The sequence below is a fragment of the Rhodamnia argentea genome, chromosome 7, assembly GCF_020921035.1.
Source record: "Rhodamnia argentea isolate NSW1041297 chromosome 7, ASM2092103v1, whole genome shotgun sequence".
Classification (NCBI taxonomy): domain Eukaryota; kingdom Viridiplantae; phylum Streptophyta; class Magnoliopsida; order Myrtales; family Myrtaceae; genus Rhodamnia; species Rhodamnia argentea.
The window spans coordinates 5626053-5637690 of NC_063156.1; the positions used below are offsets into that span (position 1 = coordinate 5626053).

Below are 11638 nucleotides of genomic sequence, written 5' to 3' on the forward strand. Positions count from 1 at the left end.
GAAAGATAGCCAGCTCATGGCTTTTGAACAAGTGCAATTATTGGAAAGAAGCCAATCCTCGCGACCTCTTCAGCTTCTAATTGTTGGAGTTGGTGAATATTATGGGGACTCTTGTTTCTCATACCGAATACGCTCACGTGAACTTAGAGAAGCTGAAGTGTTACCCAACGACATGTGACCCATGCGCGTGGAATGCGGGAGTTCGGGAGCAGTGCCCCCGACACGGGTGTTCCGCTACCCGGTCAGTGGGCGGGGATTCGGGGGCGGCGCCTCCCGATGGGGGTTCCATTGGGTAATCTCGTGCGTCATAAAACGAAAAATATAGTGAAATCTCTTTGCGGGACATAACTCTAATTTTGGGGTGAACCTGGATAATCTCGTGCGTCATTCCAATTTTTCTTAATTTTTTGTGTGATCGTCTGATTCGGTTTTGGTAAATCCCTTCACTAATGCCCATGAGAGAAAGATGTTGGGGAACACAATGGAATCGTGGGTCGATCGGCAAGATGCACGTTTTTGGAATCTTCCGATGGTCTCCAGGTGGCAATCGGCCATAAATTATGAAGGCCTTATAGGAAATTATTCAATTTCGTGGTTGTGTTGTGTTGTGTTGCGCCATGAAATTGGTCTCGAAGTGGAGTGTTTCCTTTGGATTTTGACCGGAGGCACCGCCCATTGACCAGTCGGATCTTGCCACGTGGTCCCGGCATGTGTTTCTTCTTCTAGCTTTGAGCCTTCCGTACTATGTGTCGGCGCTCTGTTATCCGTTTGTTAAGAGGTTTCGACACGTGCGAGGACCTTCGGAGCGAACCCGAAGCCGTGTGATAAAATGCTGTCGAAGGGCTGGAAGAAAAACCAGGTGCTTGGAAGGGCTTATTGGTCTTTTACACATCTTAGGTGCTCTTTTAGGAAATACTCCGAGTAATGCTAAGTATAATATTTATCTATGAAGTCGGCTTATCAAGTGATTAATTCTTTAAAAAAAAAAGTGATAAATTCTTTATTTGGTACATACTTATAATTTGTCGAATCAATTAATGCATCAATCTTTGTAAAGTGCCTTTTAGGCTCCATTTGTTTCGATAAAAAATATGATGTTTTTGGAAAATATTTTTCGGAAAGTCATTTTTAGATATCAAGGTGAGGCCTGAAAATGAATTGAAAAATATTTTCATCGTTTGGTAAAGAGAACCTCATTTGATTTTTTGTGTCATCGTTTGATCAGAAATTGCTGACATGAATTTGGCTATCATACGTGGTCTAGCATGTGCTAACGTGGAAAATTTTTGTAATTTTTTTTAATATTTGACTTTTTAAATACTTTTTTTAAGCCTCATGTGGAAAATTTTTACATTTTTTTTTAAGTTTTATTTTTCAACTTCTTAATAATCTTTTAATATTTTTTTTTTTAATTCATTTCTTCCTCTACCGGTTGCCGGCCACGATGACCTGCCACATGCGAGGGACCACGGCTGAGGCTCAAACTCGCCAAATCTAGGCAAGGCGATGAGCCATTGGCCAACAAGCTCAAGCATCACCAAATCCAATGTGGTCAAGCTCACTCGTAGCTGGTGACCAGCAAAGAAAGAAATAAAATAATAAATAAATAAAATTATTAAAAAATTAAAAATAAAAACAAAAAGAAAGAAAGAAAAATAAGAAAAAAATAAAGGTGAAGGAGTGCATGGAGGAAAGAGGAAATCATTTTCTCCACTTTTGAATGTGCTTTTTATATTTTCGTTGACTAATTTATGTTCTATGAATTGTCACAAAGCGAAAAATATTTTTTCAAATTATTTTCTATAAAAAAACAAATAAAAAGGAAGAGCAAGAGGGCATCGAGTCTCAACTCGCTACCCATCGTCGAGGGGTCGAGGTCGCTCGCCAATAGTGGCCGTCGTCGCCACCCGGTGAAACCTCCGACTCTAGCTATGGCGACAACCTCCTTGTCCTCAAAAGAATATTCTGCTTTTCCTTTTTTTTCCCAATTTTAGCTTTTTAAATTAAATATTAGCCTTTTCTCATTTTTTTAACTAATTTAAAAAATTTGGAAAGAAAATAGTAAAAAATGCCACATATGAGGGAAAATTTAATTGAAAAATGTCATGCCAGTATTTTTCGTTACACAAACTAATAGTATTAATGGAAGGACTTGATTGCATCAATTTGATAAGTTTTAGGACTTGATTGCACTTTTTGAAAGTTTTAGGACTCAATTGTATTTTTCGTGGAGAGTTTTATGACTTCTAGCGTACTTATCCCTAGGATTAATAAGTCATTTCAAGAAGCGAACTCGACTATCCGAGGCAGATTTATTTATCCTAAGAATCACTTAATCATTCAAGCGTGAGTTCATAATATGCTTGGGAGACGGTGGAGGCAACGGAAGCGGCAAATTAGATTAGGGTGTGTTTGGATCGCGAAAATCCTTTTTTAATTTCAATTTCCAGCCGAAAATGTAAATAAAATCTACTTTCTATTTTCTAAAATAAAAGGATGTTTGAACATGTTTTGTTTCATTGTCTGTCTCTGGTTTTCCCCATTTTAACGTTCTTTGTCCTAGATGAAGAGAGTTTCCCCTGAAAATGAAAATCACGGCGAACGTTTTAATTTTTAATGCATGGAGATGTAGAAAAAGTGACAAACATCTCAACAATAGCATATATCAAAACGAAATTATTTCTTGATCTAAAATGATATGATGCAAATAGGATTACATTTCTTTGCAAATTGTTTCTTAAATTCGTTGAATTTGAATTTTTCCTTTTTGTTTCTCGAGTTATTTGCTTTCCCTTTTCACTATTTCTTCTCTTTTCGTGTTTTTTTTTTCCTTCCCCTTCTTTCGTCCGTGCTTCCTACTGTGTTTTCCTCGCCATGACCAAACCCCCTTCACGACGTCCGCTATTCGCAGTGGCATTGCCCATCCTCGACTCGGTGCTGGTGTGAACCACAGCCCCGAGTTCAAGCTCGGAATTGGAAACAAAAACTTGTTTCCAAATCTTCAAGGTAAATCTTGTGTCTAATACCCCAAAAAAACCTTCAAATTTAATTCTTATCCCAATTCTATCTTTTGCCCATAAAAATATCTAATTTTAGGTGCCATCATAATTCTACCCTGAACTTTTTTTTTGTCCCATAAAAAAAATTCCAACTTCAAGTTCAGTCCCAATTCTACCCTAAATTTTTTTTTTTGTCTCATTAAAAGTTCCTAGTAAAAGATCATCAATTTTTACTTGAGCCGCCAATCTACCTCCGTTAACCCTCCGCCAAAATCGCCATCATCGATTTTGCACTCGATCTCCGATATCTCGTTCTTAGGAATGTTCCGCCTCTCGTGGTCGGAGAGCTCGCGGTTAGGGCGCTTGAATAGTTTGCGCTTGGGAGTTCTCCATTTTTCGGTAGATTTGTGACTCAAGTAAAAGTTTGAGGTGGAAACTAAAAGAGCTTTAAGATAAAAATGGGACTAAACGGTAAAATTGAGACAAGACTAAAAGTTTGGAATTTCTCGTATAGGAAAGAAAAAAGAGAATTTAGGATTGAATTAGAACATAAACTAAAATTAGACGTTCTTTATGGGACAACAACAAAAAAAAAAGTTTAGGTTACAATTGAGATGGGACATAAATGGTATTGGGCTAGCCGTTAATATTCAAGAATAATTTGATTTCCCGAGTTTTGATTTGAGAATAAAAAAAAAATCCAAAACGGCCCCGCTTAGAGTGGAAGCGACGAAATCAGGGGGTGGGGCGAAGAAAGAGGCTGATGGGTGTGGGGCCCGAACCATCGCCAACCAACCAAAAGATTTTTTCTGCACGCCTCTCTCCGAATCCTTATAAACCCCCTCCCTCCCCCCCCTCGCCCCGCATCACGCTCATAGACCCTCCCCTGTTTTTCACGCTCGCTCTCTCCGGCGCTCTCCTCCGTCTCGCGAGAATTCCATCTCCGCACGGCATCGCCAAGACGCCCCGCCCCGCGCCGCAGCATCAGCACCCGATCTTTGTTCTTCTGCCAGCCTTCGCCGCTCTCTCTGTGTGCGTGTGTGTGTGTGTGTGAGATTTGAGATGGGTCGTTGTTTTTCTAGAAAGGACGCTCATGGAATCCGATTCTGTTTTTTGGGTTGATCGGATTTGCCACTGAAATCCACTCCAGGATTCTGAATTTCGGTCTCCGGTTTTTTATTTTTGACCGAATTTCGGATCTGGGTTTCGATTTTCCTTGATTCTTTTCGCTCTGATTTCGGCGTGCATTTGATCCGAATCTTTCTTCTTCTTCTTCTTCTTCTTTTTCTTTTCGACCCATTTGTGCAAACAAGGAATCCGTTTTTTCTCTTTTTTTTTTTTTTTTTCCAGCTTTACTTTGTTACTTAAAGCTTGAGAGAGCGGGAGCTGGTGATTTTCATCGGGTTTCACGATGGCTGCGGCGAAGAACACTGGCAAATCGACAAGGGGTGTTGACGAGACTCGGCCGACGACGGAGATGGAGACGGGCCAAAGAGACTACGATTTCAACTTGGAGAGCCGACAGTGGAGGCCTGTATTTGGAGAAGCTTCCGCGTCGAATAGACCTCTCAAGAAGATCCGAAGCCCGGAGAGGCAAGCGAGCTTCCAGTTATCGTCGTCTTCTTCCACCCCTCAAAATCAAACACCTTTCACCACCATGCCTTCCTCTGTTCCTCCCACCACTTCGGCCCCATCGCTCACTCTCTCCCCCATCGCTCCTTCGTCTTCGCACAACTCTCCGAGGTTGATCTTTCCTTTTGCTCTGGATGCACCCCAACATCACGGGCAGTTCCAGCAGCAGCTTGGGACTGTGCCGTTTCACGCGTTTCGGCCGGCGCTCCAACTCCAGCCTCCGCAGAATCAGGGGCAGCAGCAGCAGCAGCAGCAGATGATATCTTTTGCGTCTCAGCAGCAGCAGCAGCAGCAGCTGAGCCTTAATCATCCGCTGTACAATTTCGCAGGTGACCTGTCCCCATTGCAGCAGCAGCAGAGGCTGTTGCAGTACTGGAGTGACGCGCTGAATCTCAGCCCGAGGGGGAGGATGATGATGATGAATCGGTTGGGGCCCGACGGTAGGCCGATCTTCCGGCCTCCGCAGCCGATAAACACAACCAAGCTCTATCGGGGAGTGAGGCAGCGGCATTGGGGCAAGTGGGTTGCAGAGATTCGCTTGCCGAGGAACCGAACCAGACTCTGGCTCGGAACCTTCGACACAGCTGAGGATGCAGCCCTGGCCTATGACCGCGAGGCATACAAGCTCCGAGGAGAGAATGCCAGGCTCAATTTCCCCGAGCTTTTCCTCAACAAGGACAAGGCTGCGGAATCCGCTGGCCCGAGCTCATCATCTTCGTCACCCCCCAGTGATGAAAACGCGATCACTCACCAATACATGAAGACTTCTCCGCAAGCCTCAGAAGGAACGGCCCTGCAGGACTCGTCTATGGACTTGATGGCCTCACCGCCTCAAGAAACCAATCCCGATGGGGAGTCGGGAATAGGACCGAGTGAGGTCACGGCTAGTGAAGTGGTTCAAGGGGCCGCGGGAAGTAGCTTTGCAGGGGAAGGAGGTTCCTTCTCGCAGGAAATGGAGTGGAGGGAAATGGCGGAGGCTTGGTGCAATGCGATGCCGGCCGGTTGGGGACCAGGCAGTCCAGTATGGGATGATTTGGATGCAACCGGCAATATTCTGCTGCAATCACAGCTTCCTTTTGGCCGCGCAAATGAGCAGGAGTTCGATGAGAATAATGTCCAGAGGCAGCAGGAAAATTTCGGTCCAGCTTCATCATCATCATCATCTTCTTGCCCCATGAAGCCCTTCTTTTGGAAGGATCAGGATTGAGGCTTCATCAGCATTTCCCCAAGAATCTCTCTCTCTCTCTCTCTCTCTCAAAAGTTCTTCCTTGGGTTCATTTCTTCACAATCACCTCATATTGCTCCAGGGTTGAAAACTTTTTCTGAAACCAACCTTCTGATTTTCAAAAAGCTCCTGTTTTCTTATCCACCACATAAATGGTCAGGACTCCAGTGTCCTCAGGTTCAGAAACTCTTCTTGCTGGTTGCAGATATTCCAAAAAGCAATCCAGCACATTTTTTCAAGAAAACTTCCAAAGCTTCTCCATTTCGCATCTGCTTCCCTTTTCCTCCCTGGTTTAGATGCCTAGAATCTTCTGGATTCGGCTTCATCCACGGATTTTTCACTCCTGGAATTCCCAGATGAACAAGGGGCTGCATATTTTTTAAAAGCCTTTCTACAGAGAAGTGGGACAAAAGAGGAGGAGGCCATTTGATCCCCAGTAGTTGTCACAGCAGTTTGTCCATGTAGGGGTTGTGACTTGTGGTTTTACTTGCCTGTGTCTTTTAGTTTAGTTTGTTCTGGGTACTTAGTCTTATGATTATTCAGGTTGGTAGTAGCTGTAGAGTCTGTAGATCACATCTTTCATGGTGGGCCTGCGTTGAGGGAGACGGTTTGGTGATCTCCTTCTCGATTGGTCCGTCCATCACCAGCTATGTTTTTGTGCTGGGATGGAGTCATTGTAGCTTTCGTGATCATCTCATGTCCCGTTTTAATCATTAGTAGACAACTGATGGACCATATCAGAAACACTATCTTTGTTTTGTTGTTTCATTCTGCTACTACTACTGATTGGCGAGCTTATCATCGCTGTTGGCTAAGTCGTAGGCAGCTTAGTTAGTGCTCGAGATGCTTCTGAGGCATGTTGTTAGCACTCAAACATTGCGTCCATGTTCGACTAACAGTGCAGAGCCCGAAAAGCGAGCCACATAATACTTCAAGTGCTAATAATCATCGTCGCTCCAGGACATAATTCAGAGCAAAGAAATGTTAAAACGCTAGATACACTAAGATTGATCTACAAAATAAGCACAATTATGTGAACGAGTCTTAGCATGTCTAGATAAGTTGCCGCAAAGCCCGCGTAATATGCAATAATCTCCTAGTATCTCAGAGCAGTTTCTTTAATCTACTGCTGAATTTCCTGAAAGAACATTAGGATTCTTGACAATGTTCAATAATAACGATCACTCCGGTTCCCTAGAATTTTGCCATGTTCAAAGGTGCACGACTTGGAAGTAGTTCCAATCACACAAGAAGCATCTTCCCCACAAAAATTGTCGTTTATATCGCGAGGTACGTCTTCGCGGAAGCATATCCTAAGAGATTTAAAGCAGCATGAAGATTACCCACTTTATGCTTCATGCAATAGCCATGGAAATTGCCAAACACCTTACCCCCTAGGAATCAAACTGAAAGTTCCTACTTTTCTTTCCCCCACAGGAAGAGAGATATCTCTATTAGCAAAACCCACCAATTCAGGAATATTCTGTGACATGTGCAACCTGAAAATTCTATTAACCAAGAGAGCCGAACACTAACAACTACTGAAAAGAGCTTGAATTAACTACTGTATAAAGACCTTGGAGATAAGTCACTGACGGGGAGACGATAGAGAAAGGTGGGACCGGAGGCCGCCGGCCCATGACATCATGCACATTTCTTATTCGTGACGGCACGATAACGATGAACTTCTGTTGAGGAAATGATATTGCTACAAAATGATGAAGAAAGTCAATTAAAATAAGTCAAGAGTAAAGTAATGTCATGAGGATGGATTCAATAAAAAAAAGGGGGAAGTATCTTGGAATCATGGCGAGGCAACTTTGGAGTAGCGTGTGTTTGAGGGATGCTCCCTTTAAAATAAATCCCACACTGAAGTCAGAAGGTGGTTTTCGCTTGGCATTATGCTTTCGATAGTTGACAATGGACGAGAAGAAAGTTGACTGGGTAGGCCATTGGAGTCTTGCCTTGAAAAATCGAATTCCCTAGTGACGGACAACTCCGGACATGGTGGAGGGGGCATGAACACCAAACTGAATACATCAGCTCACATCACGCAAATAATATCTTTCTCCTGTGGATTTTTGGCCTTTTTAGCTCATGGAGAATCCAACAATATACAATCATAGGGAAAGAACCAGGAAACTCCCCAGCCAGAGGAGGGAGACTATTTAGCATAGTCCAATGGATACTGGGAAATAAAAAGAGTCGAGGAATTACGCAAGAATATGTACCCTAGAAATTGGCCAAAAACAATCACAGCAGAATACCCAAGTGGGACTAGTTAATCTTTGGACATATATTTAACCATTATCATGCAAACACGACTTGACACCATATGTTGACCCTTCTCCAAATTCATGAAGGGCTTCGTCGTAACTTTACAGGTGTTTCAGATAATTTTGATCAACCAGAGAGATAAGAAGCATTGTTCAGCCATTGGGAACAAACTTCCTATTAAGAAGCAGCATGAAAAACTTTCTTTTCACGAGCCAGATTTCCTCATTCACGCTCAAAGAGTCAAGTCGATCTACCTAATGACTTTGACAGAGATGGAAAGAGATACTTTGAGTTGGAAAGAAGTGAAAGTTCTTCTGTATTCACGTGTTTGAGCAATTCCGCCAGGATCACCCACTCCATTATCTGTATTACCATGCAAGTTGGTTTCATTGTGAATATACCAGCACATCCTGCAGCCTGCTCTAACTTTTACCATTTGTCCAATCTCCAACTGCTACGCCACAGAAACGTGAATCTCCATCCTGAAGTGTCATACTGCCCAAAATACTCCCCGCAGCCACCCTCTCATTCAACTCTCGCCCACCAAACATCCATCCTCTATGAGCCCCTCTTTGTTTGGCTCTCTCAATGAAATCGAGCCTACACGGGCATCACAAAGCAGAGCAAATACACAATTAAGCTCACTCGATCATCACAAATCTACTTTCGTTAGAAATGCAGCCATTAAGTCATTCTGATCTGTTTAAGTTGTTCCATTCAAGTCATACTCAGAAACGATGATAGACCAATCATTTCAAAATTTCAAGGTAAAAAAGCGACAGTTTACCATACAAAAAAAATCCGGGTTAAGAAAAAGAAAAGGGAAAAGAAGACAGACTTCAAAACCAGTAGATGACATTGGTGAAACTGGTCACAATAAGCAAGAGCGAATGTCCTGAATTCTCTGGGAATATTATCTGAAGCCACTTTGCCCAGAGGATAATCATGAATAAACCAGGCAACAGGTTTCAACCTTCCCGAAATTTTTTATCTCAAATAATGTAAAAACTAGCAACTCAGCAGTTACATGATAAAAGCAGAATCTACCACAAGGCACAACTGAGCATAATTATCTCTTACAACTTGCTTTTCCTCATAAAGGCTGAATCTACCACAAGGCCATCAACATGTCTCAGCTTGAGTTTCAAGTTTAGAGCTTGAGCAGCTCGTTGGTTGCCCTAATGAAATAATACTGTAATGCAATAGAGCTGTAATATCTATTGACTGGTTGGTTTAAGTATTGTAGAACCTATTACACTGTCGGGTTCTATGAGTGACATATCAAAAGGGAGGGAATACCACTAGAATTTCCAAAAGAACCCTAAAATCAAAACTGGAGGTAATATAATAATTATCATTTTAATAGCCAGTAACAATTTTTGAATTTAATACCCCACATATATGATTAGATATAGAATACATCATATCAAAAGACCATCTATATTTTCATAGCCCCTTCATGATTCTAATCAAAAGTTAAGCGCATTAATTGTGATAATATTCAAATAAATACCATACCTTCGCTAGCGATTCATGAGCCTAATTCACCATATATATTAATTATTATCAAGATCTTATATTTAGCATATAGATTACCATCTATTATTAAATGGCTAATTTACAATTATGATTTAAGTCTAATCATATAACCTATAATTATAGTCAAATGAATGTTTTTTGTCACATAATTAACAGTATGTTGAGAAAATATTATATAACAGTTTGACCAATGGATTACTATGCTTGGAAATTATGATAATCATATAAAAAAGATGATCTTTATATCATGAAAATTTAGATAGTCGTATAACATAGTAAACCTAGAAGCAACTGCTAATTATCATCTAATGGATATTATCAGTGCAGACATGATACAAACATTAATAGAGAGTTGATGAACAGTGACTACTCTATCATTGGAATAGCTGTGATAGCCATTCAGCAAAATGTGCAGGAAGTTCTCCGCTGCAATACATGGCTTTACTGGCCAAATCTTTTTCTGCCTGTTGTTCTCCATGTTGTCCTCAAGACTTTCCACCCACCCACTCTACTACACCCTCGCTTAACAGGCAAGCTGTTGCCTGGTCCACTGATGTATGTAGAACAGCTATACATACATAGGTATCGATACACCGCCAGCCAACATATATCCCCTTCTCGCCTTATCCGAACGACGTAGATGAAATCACCACCTTTAATTATTCTCTGTCAAACTCCATTCAACAGCTACTTCCACACACATGGCAATCAAGGTAAGCCGTCTTTGCACTTGTTCCTGACATCCTCAGTCCCTCAGCAGTTGGATTTACATGTGCAGCATATTACCATTAACATATAATCATAAATACACAGAAAGCAAGGCAGCATTCGTTTCATGTGCACAGAATAGACATTGCAGGCCTGGTGATTTCTACCATAAAGTAACATTGAAGACCAAGAATCCCCCGCTTTACCTCGTCACCATTCTATTTTTTTCCTCTTTTTTGGGTCGAACGCCATTCTATTTGACAACTACCCACAAAGGTCAGCAATCAATGACAATCAACATGATCCACATCTTTCTTCAATTTCTTGTCACCTGATTCATCCAAGAGTATTGTTCCTGACAGGCTTGTGCACCTCTCTGTGACCCTTTCCTCCACCCAATATCCTCAAACTTAATGGAAAATACACAGATAAAAGACAACATACAGAGATATTCTATCAGTAAAGGTGCCATGATCCAATTTCCATATCGCAGCAGCACGAATAGAGGTCAAATTAGTTTAAGATGGATGAGATCATGGAGATGTCACAACAGAAGCATGAGCAGAGGGGAGGCAGTACTTAGAAGTAGTTTATGCCTCAACATTAGATTTCATAGTGAGCAAGTTCCTATCTAATGTTTGACAAAAAGAAAAAAAGTTCCTGACTAAAGGAAAAAAATCTCCTCCTCCGGGCGCAGTTCTGCGTAGCTACAATAAAACCATTGATGCAGAGATATCTGTAAACTAAGGCAACATGAGCTGCAGGTGACCTAACTCTCTAAACTGTCATTAGAACCTATCGAGTAGAAATGTAACTAAAGACTGATTTCATTGATGAATCTTCAATCGAGAAGAGTTGCATACAGACCTGTCTAATTTATTGTGCTACAGGTACTTCTTTCTTTTTTCACATTACGTCTGTACAGAAATCGCTCATATCAATCCCTACAACAGACTACTTATCCTCAACTTTTCCAGGAAAAGTTCATCAGCAAGTTACGAATGATAGTTCCAGTCACATGGGTTCAAAATTTCAACCTAGTCAGATTGATGCTCAGTTGCTCACCATGTTTCTTAAAGCGAAAAACTGATGACCAGCATGAAGAACATAAAGCTGGTAAAAAATAAGGCAACACAAATTTTAGCATGAATAATGATATCGAAAAGCTGATCATACAAATGTGAGCATAAACCTCATCTTCTTCCTTAAGAAAAGGAGAGGCTTTACAAGTAAAGAACCCAGGAATAAATCAATTGTA

The 11638-nt window shown here is 41.5% G+C and overlaps 1 protein-coding gene across 1 annotated transcript; it reads left to right on the plus strand.

The window, feature by feature from the left end:
* The first annotated feature begins 3878 nt into the window (after window positions 1-3878).
* On the plus strand, window positions 3879-6588 carry LOC115728640 (ethylene-responsive transcription factor ERF053). The gene is made up of 2 exons (XM_048281866.1): window positions 3879-5838; window positions 5903-6588. Exon 1 carries the CDS (start codon window positions 4411-4413, stop codon window positions 5836-5838), a length of 1428 nt encoding a protein of 475 aa, XP_048137823.1. The 5' UTR covers window positions 3879-4410; the 3' UTR covers window positions 5903-6588.
* Window positions 6589-11638: the final 5050 nt, after the last annotated feature.